Genomic DNA, 24942 nt, shown 5'->3' with positions numbered 1-24942 from the left:
TGCTCTCCTGCAACCTTGCAGCTGTGCCACTGCGTCACCCAGAGTACTGGGCAGAGCTCTTTATATAGAGTCAATAGCAACATATTGACCACACATGTGTAGTGAGCTAGCCAACCAGGGCCAGGTGAGAATCCTAGCCACAGGAACTTCCATTTTATCCATATTACCCTAGACTCTAGTCCATCTAACTTTAAGTCCTGGTCCTAGGCTAGTTCTAACCCTAGTCTGTGCCATGTTTACAGAATCCAGAACACCTGTGCTGAGCAGGCACCAAGTACCACAGTCAGAGCTCAGTTGTCTGTGTTTAAAATAACATCCCAGGTGACTCTTAGGCAAATAAATGCCCCACAGCATTTAAATAGGAGATTCTTGACAATCAACACCTTTGAGAGTTAAAGGTGCAAAATTCTAAGATGGGATTTCAGACTGAAGCTGGACAACGGGAAATATTTGAGGACACAGGACGAACTATAGAGCTTCCCTTCAGTCACAATCTGTGGATAACTGCAGGTACTTACTGTTAAGCTCTGCAGGGTTGGGATCCCACTTCATTTGATGTTCTGAGAGGGGGTAGGCAGCGGGTAGAGGCACCTAAATTGGAGCGTCCTGTTATCTGGCTCCCTCTTTTCCCCCTTTCCTTTTCCCTGTCCCTCTCATCTGTTCCTCCCCTCCCTACACATTTGTGGTGCAGCCTTTAGGTCTTGATTCCCCACAAGAGTGACACTGTCCCACCCTGGGCATTGCTGAATCCTTAACAGAGGTGACAGGTGGTGAAATAGAGAGACCATTGTCTGTTAACCAGTCTGAGTGTGTTAGCAGGATCCACACAATTACCCTACCATAGAAAAGAATGGGTTCCTACATAAAGGGCTGTGCTTGAATTAATTTACTCATTTGATTGTTATTTTCTCAAACATTGTATGAGATATGTATGTACATATATTGTATTAAGATGATAATTACATTATTATCTTATCAGGGAGGGACAAGGGCATTTTACTCTCACCATCTCTAGGGTGTAGTCTGGATTCCTGTCCCCAGGGGTTGGGAATCCTGTGCTCTAGGGTAGAGAATTAAATGGTTTTTACTCTCAAAAGATTAGGCCCATGTCTCTCAAATCTGACCTCTGCATGGGTTTTCTTTGGTCCACACTGTTTTAAATGGAATCAATGGCCATATTTAAATGCATGGGTTATCATGAGAATCTAGGTTTCAGGTTTCTTTGGAAAAGTCTGGCAATATGGGGCTGGCATCTTTCAAGAAAATAATTGGCTAAGGTTGAACAGAGACCTAATATCTCTGATGTGTTACAGCCCCATCACTCCTTATTGGTCCTGGCTACTGTTTATCACCTTCTTCCTGATCTGCTTTAAACTTATATTGCTTGCATCTCCAATATGCTTTCTTCCATCTTCTCACCTGGAAGAAAAAGTTTGCCAAGGATCAGGACGATAGGTGGTGGTGTGGCTCTGTGAGTCTTGGGGACCTCTGACCCTCTGCACTGATCAAGAGGGGACAGGTCTTCTGAAAGTGCATGGGCGTGTGCACATCCCGGAAACCCTGGCAGGGCTGGGCTCAGAGGGACAGACTGCTCAAGTCTGTGGAGCTGCCCCATCTGAATGGGGCACATGGGCTTGCACAGGATGGATGGCAGAGACGCTTCCTCTGTTTTCCTGAGTTGCTAAACTCTTGATTATTTTAGGGAAGACCACAAAGGAGAGGATAGGTGAAGGTCCTGGAAAATGACACAGGGGATTGGAGTTTAGCTGCAGGTAGCTTCAATTAGAAAAAGGAAGAGATGCTATGTTGTACATGAGTGTTGTCCCATACGGTTAGGTAATACAAAGTAGTCAGTTGCTCCTTGTGTGATGGATAGGAATTTGCCTTATAAAACACTCATAATACTTTTCCCAATGATCTGGTCACCAAATTCCTTCCTTCATTCCTTTATCTATTCATGTATCTGTTCATCAGATACTGGAGAACCCACTCTGGTCACGGTGTGGAGGTGTATGAGAGTGAACAAGGGAGCAGTCCCAAGCTCTTCTAATTCTCAGTGGTGATGTAGGTGAGGGATAGGGAACTGGAGAGGGAAGGACATTACTTTGGAGCAAGTAGTTTGGGGCCTTAGTTCTATTACTATCCTTCAGATGCTGGGCACCTTTGGGCCAGCTGCTTAACCTTTCTGGGCTTCACTGCCATTTCTAAAAGAAGGCTAATCTTTAATTTCTTATTAACTTCCAAAAACTTCACTGAAGAAGAGACGTACACATCTGTACAGAAATGCAGATTTCCTTGTTGTGAAGCTATAGCTAGTTTCTTTATTAGGCTTTGACTTTTCTTCATGTATTTGATTTCCAGAAATGAAAGTAGAAATACATTTCATTTTGCTCCGATGTATTTACTCACTACAATTTCATAGATAAGGAATACATGAAAACGTTTTTGCAGCTTCAGCTGTTGGAAGAGGAGGCCAGTGCCATTCTGTTAAAAGCAGTTTCCTGTTTCTGAGTTTTTGATTTACTGTGGAAACCCAAAGGCGATGAAAGCCTCAAAGAAGACGAGACTTGCAAGAATGCTCTGCAGTTGGGGTAATGGGTTTATTATATCTATATATAAGTAAGCATTTATTGGTAGTTTGTCAAAAATAAAGGACAAGGTAACAAAAACGACTTTAGCGTGAAAACAAGATAGCTGCAATAGACCAACACAGGGCTTAAAAGATTCTCAAAAGAACACAGCACCTGAAAGGACAGTTTTCAGGTTGTATAGTTAGTTATCCAGACAATAAAGTCAACTATCCAATGCAGGCAGCACGCATGATGAATGGAGCAGCAGCCACGAGGCAGTCTGTCACCGGGGTGCAGAGGGGGGCTTGCCGGGGCCGGGGGTCACTGAAGGGAGAGGGCATTAAAATCGCATAAATCCCCCATATCTTTTCTCCATTTCGGGAACTTCTTTGGAGTAACTTTCACCTTCCTCGTCGGAGGGCAGGGAATCAGCAAAGCGCTTCAGGAAGCCGCCGTACCGTTTCTGGTAGTCCATCCACCACTCTGGGCGGCCCACCCTTCTCATGAAGCCCCCGTAGCGCTTCTGCAGCTCTTTGGCTTCATCCTCCAGTTGGGGGCTTCTCTTGAAGCCTCTCATGAAACCCCCATACCTCTTGCTCACCTCTAGGTCGTCGCCGCCCTCTGGGTGGTGGCCGCTCTCGCGGTGCTCCCCTGCCCCCAGCAGCTCCTTCAGCAGGTCTGAGGAATTGGCCATGCTGTCGTCTTCCTCTGCGTCCTTCTTCATAAATCCCCCGTATCTCTTGGCGAGGATCTCCCCTCCATTTGCCTCTTCTGGCTCTAGAGGGTAAAGCTCATCCATTTTCTTCATGAAGCCTCCATACCTTTTCATGAAGCCCCCATACTTCTTGGCTAGCAAATGGCCCTCCTCCTGCTTGCTGCCTTCTCGGAGGGCGTTGGTGCCCTCTTGAGGAAGCCCTACTTTGGACAGCTGCAGGAGCTCCTTGCAGGCTTCCCAGGTCTTGAGAGAGGGGAATTTTCCTTCACATTCCAGTGTGCAAGCCTGGGAAAAGAATTCCATTTAATGATAAGAATAATAAAAAAAGGCTTTTCTGATTTCACTAAGTAAACACATTTTTGTGGACCACAACATGCTAGCTTTGGTGAGGACACTCCCATTTAATAAAGTAATCTCCACTTTCGTATTACAAGTTTTTTGTCATTCAGAACAGGCAAACCAGAGGAAAACTGAAAGGGGCAATTGTGGAGAATTAATTGAATCAAATTAGAATTTTTCTCTGAATTTTCACAGTCTGTGTATATATACACTCTACCATTTCAATACAGTGGAAGGTTTTTTTCCACCTGATTTTAACCTAGATTGGCTGCCTGCATGATCTAATTTCACTGGATAATTTTCCCCTGTTGATTTAATTTTGTTTGAACTTTTTCTAACCAAAAGGGAGAAATTCTTTACTGAATCAGAGACATTTCTCCAAATTCCTTTTATTTTCTTGTCTTAGAGATAATATCAATATTAATAATATAAGATTTGTTTACTTTCTTGTGTTAATATTTTACCTGGAATGATATTCAAAATTCTTGCAAACATTTTCAGTCTTTAAAGAAAAACAACAATTTCAAAATAAGTTTGAAAAGAAACACATTATAAAAACCCAATTTAAATCCTTTGAGTTATTTGAATTATGACATATTGATTTACTGAAAGTGGAGAGATTTTTCTGTTTTCACCCTTTTGATTGATTAAACAGATTTAATAATTTTGAACCAAATGTTTATAATGATGAGGTCTGATATGAAATTATACATGTTTGAATGTTCAAATTATTAATGTTTCTTTTCTTAAAATTTAGTAGTGTACAGAAAGTATTTTCCAATGGCAATCACATAGAAATTTTCCATATACAATTCCTACCTTTTTATTATACAATAATTCTAATCATTGTAAGATTTAAGCTATATGTTCTAAAAATCTTGTTAAGTTTCTCTTCTATTCAATGGATCACTTGAGTATGAAAAAAAGATGACTAATATTACCTGTGTTTAGAAAATCCCTATGACATTTCTAAGCATTTCAGCATTTTTTCTAGTCCTCTGAGGTCTACTTACTTAACCCAGGTTACTGACCCTTGATTTAGAAAAACCCCCCCTTGAAATTAAAAAATATATTGGTATATTCATTGGTATAAAATACACACAAATTATTTTCACAATGGAATGAAGTATCTTATTAGTGCAACAAAATTCTCTAGGGGTACATATTTAAGTAGCTCCTAATGATTATTTGAGCTTTGTGTCTAAGAAAATTAAATATATGTATACATAAAAATCTAAAATGATCTAATTAAAGTGATCCTGTTTTATTCCTGATATCTAGTCAAGAAATCAAAATATCATTAAAAACTTAAGATGTTCAGGTGTCAATAACATTCCCATTATAATATGAAATTTGAATGATCTTTTTGTCAAAAATTAAAGTTGCATTTTTTGTATACTATTATCAAAAGGCTTTTTAATGTTGGGATTCCTTAAAAGAAAAAAGACAAATAATCAGAATAATACATTCACACAAAAGAAATTATGCTAATTTATATGCTCCTTCATATATCTATGCATTTTTTTAGTATTTATCACACTCTTTCCTATGGTCAAGATCATATTAGATGATAATTCAATTTGGACATTAGTTATGGTATACCTGCTTATCTTTGTATCTGCCAGAGAACCAAGCACAAATGTCTTTCACAGGATAGACCCTCAATAAATACATGTTAATGTTGATTTTACCACCTAGTTTTGGTAGGCAACCTCATTTTTCATGTCTTTTCCCTCTTAGCTTAAATTCCAGAACTGTTGTATTCTAACAACATAGTAATTAACAAGGCCTTTGCTACAGAAAAAATAGCAACCCTGAATGTAATCCCCAATACAAAATAAATCAGTTAAACCAAAAGCAAGTCCAAAAAAAATTGTTAACCCCTAATTAAGATGCAACATTTTTCTCATTTTAATTTATATTTTAATATAAAGCTCTAATATGTGTCTTCCCTTTAAGACAATGTTAGCACATGCACATATGAAATGAACTGGATCAGGTAATTCAAATGAAACAAACCAATATTTAACCTGAAATATATGCCTTGGATTTTGTGGAATCCTTTCCTTAATTTTCACTTCTATTTCATGCATCTAACTAACAAAAATTCTTCAAAGGTTCAAGTGAGGATTAACTCCTTGCATTAACACATTATTCTCTACTGAGCTTTTAAAATTATCACCAAATTTCAACACATTGAGAAGACAGGGTCAAAGAATCACTTGGGGAACTAGTTGAAATGAAGCTTCCTGGGTCCAAACTCAGAGATTGATTCAGTAGAGCACTGGGGGTGATTCAGAAGCACATGGACTATGATTAGAACGAGAGTTCTTTTGTCCTCATCATTTTTTCCGCTAAGCCCCTGGCGTGTAGGTTATCTTTGCATTGTTGCCACCTCTTTGGACCCCGGTCACCTCTCCTGTGCCTTTTCCTTAGCTAGATTAAACTGATGGCTTAGTAGGTATCATAAAAGTACATTCAAGACAAGATAGAACTTGAATGCCAGCATCCCTTGCCTGTGATACAGTTGCTCACCTCTGTCTCCTGTCCACCACTGTGTGTCCCCTTGGCTTCTCTTGGCCCTTCCCCATCCCTTTGCTCTTTTCTATGGACAGGTGAGGGGAAGGGTCTGAGGGACCTGAGGTTAAAAGGGCTAGAGAAATGACATCTGAAGAATGGTGATGAAATATCACTAGTACAAAATAACAGCATTATTTGCGGGAAGATGGGAGGAGGGTTGTGTGTGGAAGGAGCCTTGTTGGTGTATATTAGGAGCTGGGTGACAGCACCTTTCTTAGGACAGCTGAGGCGACAACCCAGTGCTCCCCAGGATGCTAAAGAGCACATCTCGGGGCTCTCTCATCCTCAGGGTTAAAACAAACTTGATTTGTGTGGAGACATCGCCGCCCTTACCAGTGTCTGGATAGTCGGAGGTCCCTGAGGCTGAGAGCTAGGGCGGGACCTTGTCAGCGTTCGGGGGAACAATCAGGACACCTGCGTCACCAGGGGCGCGTGCCGCGGCGGCGCGGCCCGAATGTGACCAGGGCACGCGGGGTGCGGCGGTGGGCCCTGTCTGCGGGCGGTGGCCGCCACCAGCTCTCCTGCCGCGCGTCACACTCACCAGGGGGTTGATGTCGGTTGGGCGCGCCAGGCGGTAGCTGCACGTCGCGCAGTCCTGGCTGCATTCCGCCTGCACGGTCGCCAGGAGCCCGGGGACGAGCGCCAGCACCCAAGTGCAGAGTCTCAGCAACCGCGCCATGGGCTGCGGGGAGAGAGGGGCTCAAACTCCTAGCCCGTCCCGGGGGAAAGCGGGTCCGTCGGAGGGACCCCTGGCTAGGACAAGCCCCGCTGGGGGGTTGCCGACCAAGAGCCCTTCCTGGGCTCCCGGCCAGCGGCCGACGCTGTTCCCAGAGGCCCAGGGGAAAACTCAGATCGCCTCGCGCTTCCCAGGTTGGCACTGTCGCCTCGAGCCCGGAGCTGCACGGGGTCCTGGCTCCCTTTCTGGATGGCTGCTCCCAGGGCAGGATTCTGGAGGGACCACCCAATAACGCATGAGAGAGAGCGGGAGTCTGGGGAGCTGCAACATTGTCCTGGCTCCCAAACGGGGACAGGAAGAAAGTTGGGGAACCCCATGCAATGAAACGCAGAATAAAGTAGAGCAGTCAGACGGCCCCAAACGCACGCAGCAAAGACGAGCTTTGGGTAATTTCACTCACGCTGACGCTGTTCGGCTGGCGCGGACTGGTGTGAGAAAGCGGGTCTCAGGAGCGACACTAGAAGGAAGAGGAGGAGAAGGCAGGTGTGAGCAGGACGGGCGTCGGGGAGAAGCGGCCGCGGGCCGCGGGCGGGTGCCGGCCTCACCGTCGCGGTTCTCAGCGTCGCCGGGGGGCCGGGGACTGGACCGCAGGGCTACGAGCGCCTGCCTGGCCTTGCCTCGCTGTACCGGGGCTGGCAGCTACTGGAGCCACTTTATAATTAGCCCCAAACCCAAGGAGGCGAGTGCGCCCCAATCGCCGGCGGGCTGCAGCTGACGCAGGCCCTACGCCAGCCCCGCGCCGCCGCCTCCGCGGGAGGGTCGGTCCCGGCCGCCGCCCGCGCGGCTCCTCGTCCCCTGGGGGGCGGTGGGGGGGACGCTTGGTGGCTCACTGCACGGCCGGGTGACAAACCAAGGCACTTGGGATATTTGGGGAGAGTGGGATGAGATCAAGTTCCCCTGCGCAAGGTCGCGGAAATCGCACTCCCTGGGGTGCGGGCTCCAGGGAGGAGCCAAGGTGGAGGCGCTAGGAGGGGCAGGTGGATGTTCTTAGACCTCCGGAATGCGGGGGAGACCCTGCTCCTTCTTTGCCTCCTCGCGGGTGCCCCGCGGTCGCGGTGGGCACCAAGCGCAGCTGTCCCGAATGTCATTTACCCACTCGTTTGCCCCGGCACGGGACTCCGGTTTCTTTGCCTCTTCGCCATTAGGCTCACAGTAGGCACTTAATTAATGGTTAAAGGAACGAATATTTGAAACTTTCCGGGAATCTTAACATCTCTGGACTGAGTTTTCCCCTTTCGCGTTAGGGAGACCCTTTGCCAGGCGTGGAAGCAGGTAAAACCGAAGCTTCTGGAACGACGTTTCCCTGGGGACCGCACACCGTTCAGCCGCCATGGGAGGGGACTTTTCTTCAGCCAGCAACCAGGCAGGCTTTCAAGTCGGGGACCCACGGCCTCAGGCGCTCTGCCCAGGGTGTCCTGAGGGTGTTTGACAGCACCTGTCAGCGCACCAGGACTGTAGAGGGAAGGAGCCATAAGGGACTCGGGACCTAGAAAGTCTGAAACTTGGGGCGCGCGCGGCCTCTTGGCAGGGAAGGGGCCGGGAGCCAACGGAAGAGGCTAGGATTGAGATCCAGTTCTACGGAAAGATTGCCAAGAGGAAGTTATTTACTTTGTCTATGGCCTTAGTTTTCCCATTTGGAAAATAACGGACAGAGGTAATTCATAGGGCTCCCGAGAAACGAAAATGAAATAATGGTCGAAAGATTTAGCTTTATACCTGGCACAGATAAAGCCCTAAAAAACCTGTTTCTAATCATTTGTCATCCATCTTCTACCTCTGGTTTGTCTAGCACTATCATACATCTACTATTTATTGATACATCCATCTATGTCTGTCCTCTCTCTTCTGGCCCTAGAGGGAAAGCACAAACAGTCTCAGAACCCATAAATAGAGAAAGCATCTCTGGGTTTCCTGACCATAGGCCCCATCCGCAGAGGACAGGCCATCACTTCAACCTTCGCGGGGACCCAACAGCCGCAGGGCTCCCGCAAGCTCGGGCCCCGCTGCATCTTGCATTTGGTCGCTAGAGGGCAGCGCTCTCCTGCGTAGGTTTGGCGGGTGCAGGACTGGTCTCCCTCCATCGGTTCCCTCCGCCCGCCCGCCCGCGTGGCCGCGTAGCTGCACTGGCGCACGCCTGCCTTCCCGGGGCCGCGGAAGCGGAGCGCTGGGGTGCGGCGGCAGGACGCCCGGCAGAGCCCTAAGAAACCAGCATCGACGCCTTGCCACAAAAACTCAACGTCTCTCCCTTTTGACAATTTAGGCTCTTAACTTGGGGGCTGCTTACCCTCTTCCCAGCGGAAAGGAAAGGTGAGCTTACATGTGTAAATGCGATTTCCCCTTGTGGCCCGGGCTTTGTTGAAAGGCAGCCAGCTGCACTGCAGCCCTCTGCAAAGAAATGCATGAACAAATCCTGCCCGCAACGAAGAAAATTTGCTGTTTCTGAGCACTGGCATAACCGGGATCACTGGAGAACTTTAAACACGTCATCAGAGGCAAAAGCCTGGGCCGTGTGTGTGTGTGTGTGTAGTGACTGCTAGACATAGTCCTCCCTTAGGGTACACAGTGGTGGACACAGAAAGTCTCCTTTAATTGTTGGTCAGGTAGAAGCTTAAGGCGGAAATGGGCCTTGGGGATAATTTATTCCAACTTTCACTCGATGATGGGAAAAAACAAGGCTCAAAGCATCCAAGTGACATCTAGATGACTGGCCCAGACAGTGGCAGAACCAGGTTTCCCCACACTCTCTAGAGACGCCTCCTCTCGCACCTACCTCAGGCCTGGTTTGTTTCTGTTGGAACAATTAATGTCTGCTCTGAGTTTCTCGGTGAATCTGCATCTTTCTATGGCTTTTGAAATGTCAGGGGAGAGAGAAGGGAAAGAGCAGGTTGTCCCCTAGGGGTAGTGCACAGGTAGTGGGTGCTCCAGGGCCCACCTGGATACTCCCACATAGTAGGTGCTGACTAGATATGTGTTGATTGACAGCGGGAAGGAATGAAGGGGCAGGGGGTTGGTCTTGTTTACATACCCTAGTGTCCACCTCTTCCCATCACCCTGCCCTGTCTGCCCTGGAGGCTGAAGGACACACCTTTTTAAATTCATTTCTTTCTATTTGAAAGGTGGCAGTAGTTTGCAAGGAATTGATCTTTTCATGATCCTGTAAATATTTATCAAGAACAAATAGGTTTTGCTATTACCTTCTGGAAAAAAGCTGCTCTAGAAACCAGACTCATAAAAGGGAGGTGAATCTTTCCTAATAACATTTTGTCCAGAAAATTCTGATTCCAATCTTGGGATGAAGACCTCGTTGCCTTCTCATCAGAGAATCCCAAACACTAGAAAGAAGGGATTAATTCTGAGACAAAGAAATGTGACTTTTAAAGTCCTGATGATAAATGACACTTTATTCAGTTCTTAGGTGTTCTGGAAGCCTGTAGGAGGGATTTTAAAAGTCCTTTCAGTTTCCCCTTCCATAGTTTCCAAGATGCCTGTGTTGAATGATGTCTTTCAGGTGCCGATTCCTCTCCTCCCCTATCTTTCCTTCCACCCAAATATACACGCTTTACTATGGAACCTGTTTTCTCTCTGTCCCTCTCTCCCTAAAATAGCAGTAGTGGGAACACAGCAGTTCAGCACTCTGGGGACTGTGTAGTGTTTCAGCATAAAAGCACCATGTTCTAACATTTCAGGTGTTTGGAGTTATGCCAGAAGCAGGGCAAAATTGCCTGTTTTCAGCTGTAAGCAAAAAGATACTATTGCAAGATAGAATTCTGTGAGCTGGGCTGGTTAGTGTGAAATATCACTGTTCAGGGACTCTTCCCCCTGGCTCACAACACTAGCGCTGAGAGACTGTAAGTGGAATTGGTCGAAAGAGATGTTTTTATGATGTGATAAATCCCCTTTTCAAGGAGCAAAAGTGCTAGTGCATTCCCACTCTCAAAAATCCAGGAAACAAAATAAACCCCTTACAAGAAAAAAATAGCATGGTACAAAGTTGCCAAAAAGTGACTTTAAATGATAGAAAATGTGTCAGAGGAAGACAGACTGGGAGGGCACAACAACACAAACAACACTAAACATATCAAACATAGTGTTTCTATACTGACAACTTGGAATTGAAATCAGGTTCTTAAATTTGACCTTCCACTCTCAGACAGGAAAAAACAAATTTTAGTATTACGTATAGATAATTAAACCATGAACAAAAAAAGTTTATGACTCATTAGATTAAAAGAAGATGTAGCTGTGGATCCAACCAATATATGGATTCTGGAGCAGCTTGACTTTTAAAAATGACTTTTGGAGTTGCCTTAAAGAAATTGAATAGCCACACCAGAGAACCAGTTATGTTAAAAACTTTGTTGCCTCTTTAGACCTCAACCTTATTTAATAACTTGAATTTGATTGTTTTTTATTGTTTCCAAAAATCAAATTCTAGATCCCACCTGCAGGACCTGCAGACAAGGTGAATATAGTAATTGAGAGACCAAATGAAAACATCCACCAAGAAACTCTTTCCACAATTGAGGAAATGCTAGCAGAGAAGTTCTAAACAGGTTTTGAGCAACAGTAAATCACTGAAATTAATGCAAGGGTTCCAGTATACCAGCTGCTTGAGGGAAGTCCTCTGCATTAGATCCACAGCGCAGAGCTGTACACATAATGGATACTAAGTAGTTTTTAAAAAGACTTCAGGATGACACAATAATTAATTAATTAATGGACATTCACTGGGGCAAATTCTCCTGGCTTCTTGCTGTAGGACCTCCAAAAGTGTGGGCATCTTCCCCTTCTGCTGTCTGGGATTTCGCCTGTGACATCCTCCTATGCACCTAGGAAGCCTGCCTCATTGGCTGTTCCTTTCTCTCTTGTATTGTTAGTCTTGGCTTCTCTGTTGTTCTTAGTCCTCACGTACCCATATAAGCATTGAAACTTGTGTGGTTTTCTCTTATGTTTAGAAAGAGCACTTTCTTAAATCTGTACCAGTTCTTCTCCCTGACCAACTCCTATCCTAACTTAACCTTCACCACTGAGATTGTTGAGGAACAGTCCAACTTCTTTGTTGGTCCTTTTTCATCTCCTACGAAATCTTTATTCCACTGCCATCTTGCTTTTGTTTTTACAGCTCCAGTGAAACCCTACTTGTTAAAGTCAGCAATGACCTTTTAGATGAAAATCCAAGAAACTGTTTTTAGTTAATATTATTTGTTATACCTGCAGTTTGGGACATCGTCATCCATGCCTCTTTCTAGGAATTCTCCCTGCTAACTTTTCCTCTGACCTTTTTGGTTGTTCCTTCTTACTCTATCTCCTGGGCTTTTCTTTCTCCCTCTGACCCTTAAATGGTGTGATGTTCCCTATGCTTTCTTCCTGTGCCACATCTCATCTCAAGTTACACGTTCTGGCTGGGAGGATGTCTCCCCTCCAGGACTTGACTTCTCATGTATTCCCCAGTCTCTAGATTCAGTTCAGGCTCCTCCTCTGTTTACATGGGCATATCTCCATGTGCATGTGCTGCAAGCACTCCAAACTTATCATCTGTTCAACTATTTAATCATCTCTTCTTCAGATCTGCCCTTGCTCCTGTATTCATTCTCAGTGAATGGCAGACATCTGGAAATAATTCATTTTTAATTTTAAATTTAGTCATTCTAATGGGTGTGTAATGACATCTTGTAATTTTAATTTGTATTTCACTGATGACTGATGATGTTGAGGTTCTTTTCATGTGTTTTTTGTCATTCATATCTTTTGTGATGTGTCAATTCAAATTATTTTGCTTGCTTTTTTTGGGTGGTTTATTTTTTTTATGACTGAGTTGTCAGAGCTCTTTATATATTCTGGCTACAAGTCCTTTATTATAAATATGTATTGTGAATATTTTCTTACAGTGTCTGGCTAGCCTTTTGATTTTCTTAGCCATGTCTTTTGAAGAGCCAAATACTTGTGTCTTCTCTAAGAAATCTTTTCTTACCCCAAGGTTATGAGGACATGCTCCTATTTTCTTCTAGAATCTTATAGTTTGGGTTATTATATTTAGGTCTTGATAAATATCAAGTTAACATTTGTGTCTGTGATAAGGGTCAAAGTTGTTTTATTTTTTTCCAAAGTGAATATCCAGTGTATCAGCACTATTTATGGAAAAGACTATTATTTTTCCCATTGAATTATCTTGGCAACTTGGTCAAAAATCAAGTGACCATATATATGTGGATCTATCTCTAAATTCTCTGTTCTATTTTTGTTCCCATGATCTATGTCTATATGCTAACCTTCCACACACTATCTTGATTACCTTAGCTTTATGTTAAATCTGTAAATCCTCCAAGTTTGTTATTCTTTTTGTAATTGTTTTAGCCATTATAGGTTGCCTACATTTCCATATACATTTTAGAATTGGTTCATCATTTCTACAAAAAGTCCTGCTGGGATTTTTATTGGACTGAATTAAATGTGTAGATCAGTTTTGGGAGAATTGACATCTTAACAACTGTGTCTCCCAATCCATGAGGCACATATCTCCGTTTATTCAGGTCTTTTTCTTTTCTCAGCAATATTTTGTAATTTTCTCAGCAATGTGTGTATACATATTGCACACATTTTGTAAAATTTATTCCTAAGCATTTCATACATTTTGATCTTTCAAATGGTATTATTGTAAAGTTTATTTTTCAACTGTTTGTTACTAAATCCATTGTGTTTTTAATAAAGAGAAGCAAACTCTTAGAGGTACTAATGTTATTATACCTTAGATTATAATCAGTATTTCTTCTCACCTAGATTGTAGGTGACTTCCTAAAGTCTTCTTTTCATTCTCCATGTGTAGGCACAGCTACGTGGATACAATTGGGACTTGTAAGTGTTTTGAATGAAAGTGTCACTTTCAAGATCAAGTTCATTTTGGTTTACATTTCAAAAGACCATTAAATAACACTCAGAATTTAAACCTCTGGAGATTCTTATAGCTGAGCTATATTTGAAAAGCAAGAGTCAGATGATTTGGCAATTACTTGACTGACTTGAAAAACGTGGACATGTTTCTATACTTGATTGGCGTCCAAATTATCCATTATTCATCTTAATAAGCTAAGTGTCAAATCACATCCTCATTTGTGTTACCTCAGGAGAGAAGCCTAAAAAAGGAGAATAAGGAGAGGTAATGACTGATTCTAAAGCAACAGTACTGCACGCAGATGTAGAGTGTAGGGAGCAGATGCAACTCAGAACCATTATAGCAATCATAGAGTAATGGAATCTCAGGGTTGCAAGAAGTGTTAGAGGCAGAGAATTGGAGAATTAGAGATATAGCTGCATTAGATAAAAGAGGTTCCTTTCCAATACCAAGTTCCCATGGTTGTTGAACTAGATTATAGATTTATCTTAACTTAAAACATCCACCATCTAGAGAGAGAAAGAATTTCTTACCTTGCTGAGTAGCATTACCGTCTATTTTGGAGAACTGAAACTGACAGCTCCAGGCTACATCCATGTGCCTCCCACCAATGTTCTATTTGGTCAGTACAGTTTTTATTTTTCTTAAGTTTGAAAAAAATTCACATCTTAAAAATTGACTAGCCAAAATTTAATTATTTCGATTTTAAATGCAGACTCTTTTGTAGGGAAATCAAGATTTCTGAGTTATTTTGGAAATGGGAAGATACAGAAAGTCTTGGCCTTGGTTCTGCAATGGTAGCAACTGGCTGGAATGAGGAGTGGCTGCCCTCTTTACATGCCGTCTCTGGTGACTGATGCTTTCCTCTGTCCTGACCCCCACCCTCTTTGCAAATACATTGTACCTGCTTGACCCCTAGTGGTATATGACATTGCAAACTCTGCTGTTTGGGAATTCAGAGCAGAAATTTCTTGTTATCTGTGATGCCTCCATCTTCCTGAGCTTCTCTCTCTCATCCATCACCATGCTCTAGTGAATCTGTCACCTCTCTTTCTCCATCTTCACTGCCTTTATTCAGGCCTTCACTGCTTCTTGGTTGGACTGCTGCCACCCACTCACTATGTTCCATATTCGGGAGTAGAGAGAAGCAAATGGAAGGTAAAAGAGGTAGGGAGGAAATAACAATATTTCTGGAGCACTAGGGGGCAGGGGTACATTTTCCTGAAGACCATTCTTCTATCCCTGGGACTTGGACCTAGTCCTGGGAAGTGGTTCATTAATGGAAGGAAAAGATAATGAAGGTTCTAAGTGAGGCTTGTATTTTTATCTTCTTTCTGTATTTTATTTTCTTTGATTCTCTTTTACTAGTTTGTTCCTATCAGTCTGCATGCTGGTTACCTTAGGAAAGTTATACTTTAGATAGGTTAATGTTTCAAATCTTTTAAATACATGTATTTGAGAGATGGGGGGTCAGAACTTTCAGTCTGAGACCTCTACCACCTGTTTGAGGGACTGCCTGGTGAAAAACATCAACATTCAGAAAGTCTTCATTTGCAACACTGGTGAAAATTATCTGTAGAATTTCTGAGCTAACATGGTCTACGAATGAAGCAAAGAGACCTTAAATGTGTTTACTGTTTCAAATATTTTAAAAGGGAGGCAGTGTGTCTGATTTTGGAGAAGAGAAACCTTGGCTATTAGCAGCACACAGTGATGCTACATGATTGTAAATCTCACCTAGAGAATCAAGGCCTCCATCAGGTAAGCTTCATGTGTTTCCCAAATCAAACACAAATTTAGAAACCAAGAACATAAAGGAGCCTTGCCTGTGTGTGTGTATGTGTGTGAGTGTGTGTGTGTGGTGGGAGTGTAGGGTAGGACTATTTTTTCACATGTATTGAGTGAATATAGGAAAAGTAATAAATAATTCAGCTATGCCCAATCTTCTTCCCCTTTTCCTGTGAGTATATATAGCTGACATACCTGAACTAGATATTCTCATGCATGCTGTAGTTTATAGCACCGGCTCTTGGACAGAGGTATAGTGACCTCAGCTGGGACACCTGTTAAATAAATGTTAAATAAATGTGCAGATTCCATAGCCCATCCAGACTCTGATGCTAGAGATCTGGGAGCGAGCAAAGTAACACGGTCTCTGTTAATTCTTCTACACTTTGGCCTTCAGACCATACTTAGAGAAATGGTGTCTACAAGAAAAAAAACATACCAATGTGTGTGTACTGCACTAATTGTCTAACCTCCAGACCTTAGAGCATGTGGCTGCAAAGATTTCCTTGAAAGTCACACACATACACCCTACACACCAAACATACACCACACATACATGTACATACACACATCAAAACACATCACCCGCACGTGTACACACACTCCACACATATACACATAGTCACTGCATACACAAACCATATTCACACCACACACACCTTAAACACAAATATGCACACACACACGCACTACCTACCACACACATCACACACACATATGCAAACATACACATATGTGCATTTTACTTCTTCATTTAAAATACAAAGAAAAATCCTACTTATTATCAAGCAGCAGTAGGTTAGAGAACAAAGGTCTTTTTCCAAGCCTCTTGACAAGAAAGTGCAAATCACAGAAATGAGCTCATCTCTGTATCCTGCGCAGAATCTACTCATTGTTCCAGGACAGACTCTATTGCTATAATGAAAAGAGAAGGCAAATTCCAAATCTCCCTTTAAAATGTTAATGTATGTCACTTAGATGCACAATTACTGTTTTGGATTGGGGAAATTAAAGATACTAAGTAGTGGAGTAAAAGAAAACAGGATCAAATCACCTGACCAGGAGATAGGAGTATTGGTGGTTAAGAATGTGGCTTGAGGGATGTGGTTTGGAATCACATGGATTCTAGCCTTGGCTTTGCTATTTGTTGCCTGGACTGAGTTCACTCTCCAAGTGCCATCTGTGAAGGCACATAATTGTAGTACCTCATTCCTAGGATTGCTGTAAGGATTAAGATGGAAAATGCTGGTGGGAGGAGGGGAGACAAAGTTGAGTGTAGACAAACGTTAGTTTTTACTAATAAGTATTCTGACACCAGGACTGGCTGAAGCTTCCCTGACTTTCTCAGCACTCCCTGCACCTGTCACTTTTCCTTTCTAACTACTTCTCAGTGACAGAAGGAGAGAGGAAAGAGCTGAGAGAACAAGGTACAGTGAGAATATGGCAGAGAGAAGAGGTGAGGAAGGACAACTGTCATGTGTGGGGCATCAGGGTCATTTGGTGTTACCACATCCTTCCCCTGCTTCCTGCCATAGCACCTGCTAAGAGATCCTGGCAATCATGCTTTTACTGGGGGCCAGGCAGCCAATTTTATTCTTTATAATCTTCAAAAGTACAAACTGATCAGTTTTACAACTTCTGCTTTTCATCAAAATAGATCTCAATAGTGAACATTTAATTTTCAGATGGCTCAGATATTAGCAGCAGCTTTGAATGAAAGTTGTTTTCTTTCCCAGAACTCAGGAACCATAAAAACTAGCCAGGAGAAGGACTCAGACCCAGTTCTTTATAGTTGATGTTGCAAAATCATGATCAACATTTGGACCTCAGTCCAGAGATGTGTTTTGTTTGGCTCATATGGTATGTTTTAAAATTTTGAAATGGTGTCCAGCTCTTAAGAAGAAGAAATCTTACATAAAAACATGAATTTCTGGTTTATTTTGGAAAACAGATCTGGCTTTTGTCCTGGCTCCCATTCATGTTTGACCTGCAGGTAGGGGCTGATCTGCAGCTGTCCTGGGAGAGATGTGGATACTGCAGGTTGCCAGGCCTTACAAGGCCTGATGAACACTAATCTTCCTGTAATTTGAAGTCCATTTCTGGCAATACAATCTTTTTATTTTAATTGAGGTATAACTGACATATAACAGGTGTTCTGAGGTGTACAACATAATGGTTCAATATTTGTATACACTAAGAAGTGATCATCTCAATAAGTTGTCTAGTTAACAACCTTTCATAGTTTGTAACTGTCCTTTCCCAATTCATGTCTTATACATCCATGTGTCTATTGTCATTAATTAGTTGACCATATAAGTAAGGGTTTATTTATGGAATCTCTATTCTGTTCCAATAACATATGTGTCTGTTTTTATGCCAATACCCTACTGTTTTGATTACTATAGTTTGAAACCAGGGTGCATGATGCCTCCAACTTTGTTGTTCTTTCTCTATTTTGGGTCCTTGTGGTCCCACACAGATTTTAGGATTTCTTGTTCTATTTCTGTGAAAAATGCCATAGAATTTTGATAGGGATGGCATTGAATCTGTATATTGCTTTGGGTAATATGGACATTTCAACAACTTTATTTATTCTAATCCATGAGCATAGAATAGCTTTCCATTTAATGATTCTTCCATTTCTTTCATTAATGTCTTATAATTTCAGGGCACAGGTCTTTTACCTCTTTGGTTAGATTTACTCCTAGGTATTTTATTTTTTAAGATGCATTTGTAAATGGGATTACTTTCTTAATTTCTCTTTCTGATAGTTTGTTATTAGTGTGTAAAAATGCAACAGATTTTTGTATTCTATAAGCTATACTAAATGCCTGATCTCAGAGTCTAGAAAGAATCTAATTTCCTTGGCCTCAGTTTACTCATTTATAAAGTGAGCTAGGATGGTTCCAGTTCTAGAAATCATCTACCTACCCATAAATACTGCATTTGACACAGGCATAGATGTCAATGTCATGCTTTATTTTTAAGTCATCTTATCTTTCTTCCTCCCTGCCCACAACTGCAGGAGCAGGGCCACTGACAGACATTCTCCTCTTGACCAAACCCTAGCTAGGCTCCTCTGAGAACTCTTCTCTAGAAGTCCTCAACCTTCATTGAACACAAACTAACATCATTTCTAACAGCTCAAAGCCTCATTCCAAGGATGACTCTTAGACCCCCGTAAAGTGCCTGTCAGAAAAGTCAGTGCAGCTCAAACCATCTACTGTTTGTTTCAGCCAACACCTGCAGATATGGCCCCTGTCTCTGGTCTCTGTGCAAGGCAGAGGCCAAACTTTGTTAAGTGCCAATTGGCAAACCCCGATGGGTTTCACATGAACCAATCTCTTCTCCCCTTTTTGCTTTTTGTGATTTTCCTCTCCTGACTGTACCTTCCAACTTCCTTATTCTTCTTTCAAGACCCAGGCACCTCTGTATAAGTAGAAGTTGAGGTTAGTTCATGCTAAATCTCTTTCCCTATTGTAATAGACTATTACTGACTAAAATCTGTCCTTACTACTTTAACTAGTATCTGGCTTTGTTTATCTTTGATGCTATTTACTCCCTGCAGGGATTCAGAGTCAGTGAGTATATGAGGAGCCCCTAACTGAACACCAACTGAACCTCCATTTCAAGTTTACTTCATAATAATTTGGTTGTAGTATTTGGTATTAAATTCTACTTTTGCACCTGGGAGAGAGTGGGCTCTCAGTAAGCATTTGTTGAATTAATAGATGAATTTGTAGCAAAGCTTGGCATTGCTGTAATACATCAGGTCATGAGAGACTGCTCTCCCAAAGATTAGATTTTCTTCCATACACCAAAAGTAGCAATTACCTTATGCCGCATCCTTAAGCATGTATAATGAGCAAACACAGATAAGATCGCTCCCACTAAAATGAACTGCCAAAATGAGTGAGAAAATGTAGTTTATGATTGGGGTCTCTCTCTTAAGTGATGCTTAGAGTAAACTCTATTTTAATAGTTTGTATTTGGTGCAAATCCATAATTCAAAATATGTAAGCAGGAATGGAAAGACAGCTATGGTAGGAAAGTGATTTGAACTTTAAAGTATTGTAGCTTGTTTCCCTATGAAATGATTGGTGATTCAGAAGGTATGAAAATCAGATAGAGAACAAAAACCCCAGGCCAGATGGATTTACCTCGGAATTTTATCAGACATACAGAGAAGACATAATACCCATTCTCTTTAAAGTTTTCCAAAAAAAATAGAAGAGGAGGAAATACTCCCAAACTCATTCTATGAAGACAACATCATCCTAATACCAAAACCAGGCAAAGACCCCACCAAAAAAAGAAAATTACAGACCAATATCCCTGATGAACGTAGATGCAAAAATACTCAACAAAATATTAGCAAACAGAATTCAAAAATATATTAAAAGGATCATACACCATGACCAAGTGGGATTCATTCCAGGGATGCAAGGATGGTACAACATAAGAAAATCCATCAACATCATCCACCACATCAACAAAAAGAAAGACAAAAACCACATGATCATCTCCATAGATGCTGAAAAAGCATTTGACAAAATTCAACATCCATTCATGATAAAAACTCTCAGCAAAATGGGTATAGAGGGCAAGTACCTCAACATAATAAAGGCCATATATGATAAATCCACAGCCAACATCATACTGAACAGCGAGAAGCTGAAAGCTTTTCCTCTGAGATCGGGAACCAGACAGGGATGCCCACTCTCCCCACTGTTATTTAACATAGTACTGGAGGTCCTAGCCACGGCAATTAGACAAAACAAAGAAATACAAGGAATCGAGATTGGTAAAGAAGAAGTCAAACTGTCACTGTTTGCAGATGACATGATATTGTACATAAAAAACCCTAAAGGCTCCACTTCAAAACTACTAGAACTGATGTCGGAATACAGCAAAGTTGCAGGATACAAAATTAACACACATAAATCTGTGGCTTTCCTATACACTAACAATGAACCAATAGAAAGAGAAATCAGGAAAACAACTCCATTCACAATTGAATCAAAAAGAATAAAAAAGCTAGGAATAAATCTAACCAAAGAAGTGAAAGACCTATACCCTGAAAACTATAAGACACTCTTAAGAGAAATTAAAGAGGACACTAATAAATGGAAACTCATCCCATGCTCTTGGCTAGGAAGAATTAATATCATCAAAATGGCCATCTTGCCCAAAGCAATATACAGATTTGAAGCAATCCCTATAAAATTACCAACAACATTCTTCAACAAACTGGAATAAATAGTTCAAAAATTCATATGGAAACACCAAAGACCCCGAACAGCCAAAGCAATCCTGAGAAAGAAGAATAAAGTGTGTGGGGGGGTTCTCACTCCCCAACTACAAGCTCTATTACAAAGCCATAGTAATCAAGACAATTTGGTACTGGTACACGAACAGAGCCACAGACCAGTGGAACAGATTAGAGACTCCAGACATTAACCCAAACATATATTGTCAATTAATATATGATAAAGGAGCCATGGACATACAATGGGGAAATGACAGTCTCTTCAACAGATGGTGCTGGCAAAACTGGACAGCTACATGTAAGAGAATGAAACTGGATCACTGTCTAATCCCATACACAAAAGTAAATTTGAAATGGATCAAATGTAAGTCATGAAACCATAAAACTCCTAGAAATAACATAGGCATAAATCTCTTGGTCATAAACATTAGTGACTTCTTCATGAATATATCTCTCAGGGTAAGGAAAACAAAAGCAAAAATGAACAAGTGGGACTATATCAAGCTGAAAAGCTTCTGTACAGCAAAGGACAACGTCAATAGAACAAAAAGGTATCCTACAGTATGGGAGAATATATTCGTTAATGACAGATCTGATAAAGGGTTGACATCCAAAATATATAAAGAGCTCACACACTTCAACAAACAAAAAGCAAATAATCCAATTAAAAAATGGGCAGAGGAGCTGAACAGACACTTCTCTAAAAAAGAAATTCAGATGGCCAACAGATACATGAAAAGATGCTCCACATCGCTTGTCATCAGAGAAATGCAAATTAAAACCACAATGAGTTATCACCTCACACCAGTAAGGATCACCACCATGCAAAAGACAAACAACAACACATGTTGGTGAGGTTGTGGAGAAAGGGGAACCCTCCTACACTGCTGGTGGGAATGTAAATTAGTTCAACCATTATGGAAAGCAGTATGGAGGTTCCTCAAAAAGCTCAAAATAGACATACCATTTGACCCAGGAATTCCACTTCTAGGAATTTACCCTAAGAATGAAGCAGCCCAGTTTGAAAAAGACAGATGCACCCCTATGTTTATTGCAGCACTATTTACAATAGCCAAGAAATGGAAGCAGTCTAAGTGTCCATCAGTAGATGAATGGTTAAAGAAGATGTGATACATATACACAATGGAATATTATTCAGCCATAAGAAGAAAATAAATCCTACAATTTGCAACAACATGGATAGAGCTAGAGGGTATTATGCTCAGTGAAATAAGCCAAGCGGAGAAAGACAAATACCAAATGTTTTCACTCATATGTGGAGTATAAGAACAAAGAAAAACTGAAGGAACAAAACAGCAGCAGAATCACAGGACCCAAGAATGGGCTAACAGTTACCAAAGGGAAAGGGACTGGGGAGGATGGGTGGGAAGGGAGGGATAAGGCCGGTAAGAAGAAAGGGGGTATTATGGGGAGGGCTGTGCAACACAGAGAAGACAAGTAGTGATTCTACAGCTTCTTACTGCGCTGATAGACAGTGACTGTAATGGGGTTTGTGGGGGAACTTGGTGAATAGTGGTGGATTTGAATGTCTCTTTCATTCACTCCTGTCCAGTGTCTCATGTAAGCAATACCTATAGAAAAACACAGAGAATAAAAGGTAAACACATATATATACCTACTCCCTAGATGCAATGTCTATAACAAACCCTGCCATGTTTTCTATTTTTAAGGTAATGAATTGTTAAGAAGTAAGCCATTCTTTTTTACTCCGCTTCCATATTATTGCACTCTCCCTGACTTCAGAATGAGCCACTTTTGAAGTGTGTTGGTCTTCTCATCCATTTTTGTAGTTTTATTTCATCTTTTTGGGTTCATCAAATATAAAGGGTTAGACATTTCTAAAATCATATTTAAGGGTATCATACTTCATGTATACATCTGACCTTAATCATTGTCTTTTTAAAATTTATCCATGTTAAGACATGTATTTCTAGCTTAATTTCTCCTTTTATTTTAAGATTTCTTTAATGATTTTCCATAAAGTTCTACAAATTTCTTTATTTGGATCTTGGACTTCTTTTCTTATATTTATTTCTATCATTAACTGTTTTTGCTCTTGTGAATAAAACCCTTCCTAAATAATAGTATTTTTAGTTAGTTGATTTAAGCTTATAGGAAAGCTATTGGTTTTTATATATTAATTTTTAGTTGGAGTCAGTAGTCATATTTTGTATGTAAATCCTATTATAATTTCCATATATTGTATGAAACAAAGAAAATCTATTTTTTCTTTCCACTACTTAAAGTTTATTTTCCTATCTTACGCCCTTCACACTGCCAGGTCATCTAGGACAATGTTACATAGAAGTCATGATAGTGATCTTCCTAGTCAGTCTGATTTCTAAGGAGAGTGTTTGACCTCTATAGTTTAATATTCTATTTGTTATATGTTTTGATAGATACTCTTTTTGAGCTTAAAGAAGTTCCCTTCTATTTCCTCATTATTTTTCTTGTTATTAATAGGGGTTAAATATGTCCAAATGCTTTTTGGAATTTCTAGTTTGATCATATTATTTTTATTCTGTAATATATTAAAGTGGTAAATTATACTTTTAGATTATTCTAATGCAAAAGAGATTTTTTTATTTCATAAACATACACACATGTACACACTGCTTAGATTCAGTTTAATATTTTTCATGATTTGCATATCTACATTCATAAATAACATTGGTCCACATTTCTTTCCCATTTTTAATAAAATAAATTGATAGATTTCTTTGAAGCAATTTTCATGAGGTAGTGGCTATTTCTTCTTTTGTAGATTTGGTAAAATTTACATGTAAAACCTGCTGGGCTTGGAATTTGGGGTAGTAAACCTGGCTACAATGTTATTTTCTGTAATTATTTTCAAGAATAACATGGAGATAGTATCTGAAAGAAATTTATTTTCATATATCAAGGGGACAGCCATTAGTCTATTATCAATGGCAAAGAAAAAAAAACAGGGTTTGTAAGAGAAAGTGGAGAAGAGGAGAGAAAAGACTTTAGATAGTCTGGGAACAGTGAGTATTATTTTTACATAAAAATGTAACTACCTTGAATAACTGGCAGCTAATAAAACAAAACATGACCAGCACCTTGAGAGTTAAGTTGCTGAATCTGCTTGACAGGTTATCTCCGAGCAATGTTTGCACAGTATTCTCTTGGCACTTCTTAGTTAAGCAAGGTCTGGACCATTTTAATCATCATAATTTTCTCAACTTCTTTCTTTTTAGTGAAAATAACCTGCCAAAGGAGCAAATTTGACTTTAAGAGTTTTTAGTTTCTCTGATGCAGAATCATCGGTTAGAAATTGACTCCATATTAGACATTAGGAGAGGGCAAAAGTATATGAAAAATCACAGATACTATGAAAAATATTTCAGAGGTACTTTGTATTCATTTTAAAGTCAGTTTAGGCCTAACCAAGAGGAAATTGTATACTTGAAACCAATATAATATTATATATCAAGTATACTTCAATCAAAATAAAAGACTCATGAATTGGTCTGAATTTCAGTTAACAAAGTGGCCTTTTTTTCTTCTGATTGATTGTTTTACTCTCTTGAAGTGTTTACCTATTTACAACAATACTTAATTATTACACAGCCTCTATAATGACTGGCCAATAGTTAAGGAAAACTTTATTATTTTGGGCTCTTTAGCCAAGAATTTTATGATAGTCTCTTTGGCTTTTAAAATTTCAGTCATTTCATTTACTGTTTAAGTCACAATCAAATTACAAATCACACACTCTACTTCAGTAGTTCAACTACAGTAGAAATCTTTTTACAAGCCAGTGAAATCCAGTGTATGGATCCCTCCCTATAAGTTATCATGTCTAATTCTTAATAAAATGTTATTAACCAAGGGGTTTCTTTGGAATATTTGGAAATGCCAGATAAATATGTCCAAAATATATTTCTAAATTTTGTTAGTCTGATTTTGGAGGAAAAAACCGTAACTGGAATTAAAACATTATTAGTGATTTCTGCTAGCTTTATGAGAAAATAATTATACTGTAGTTTGCATCAGTTTTCCCATACTCCTTTC

The 24942-nt window shown here is 40.7% G+C and overlaps 1 protein-coding gene and 1 long non-coding RNA gene across 2 annotated transcripts in view; one reads left to right on the top strand and one right to left on the bottom strand.

The window, feature by feature from the left end:
* Positions 1–2579: 2579 nt before the first annotated feature.
* Positions 2580–7703, bottom strand: PENK (proenkephalin). The gene is made up of 4 exons (XM_017680176.3): positions 7486–7703; positions 7341–7397; positions 6746–6886; positions 2580–3570 (listed from the first exon to the last, which is right to left on the bottom strand). Exons 3-4 carry the CDS (start codon positions 6881–6883, stop codon positions 2911–2913), a joined length of 798 nt encoding a protein of 265 aa, XP_017535665.2. The 5' UTR covers positions 6884–6886; positions 7341–7397; positions 7486–7703; the 3' UTR covers positions 2580–2910.
* A 1189-nt stretch (positions 7704–8892) lies between these two features.
* The window catches only part of LOC118968520 (uncharacterized), a 150372-nt gene continuing 134322 nt past the window's right edge, over positions 8893–24942 (top strand). Inside the window, exon 1 of the long non-coding RNA XR_005056252.2 lies at positions 8893–9247. This is a non-coding gene — a long non-coding RNA (uncharacterized lncRNA). The remainder of the gene's footprint in view (positions 9248–24942) is intronic.

This window comes from Manis javanica, chromosome 2 (assembly GCF_040802235.1).
Source record: "Manis javanica isolate MJ-LG chromosome 2, MJ_LKY, whole genome shotgun sequence".
NCBI classification, from domain to species: domain Eukaryota; kingdom Metazoa; phylum Chordata; class Mammalia; order Pholidota; family Manidae; genus Manis; species Manis javanica.
Note: the sequence above shows the minus strand (reverse complement) of the source record. Positions and strands in the feature narration are given on the sequence as shown.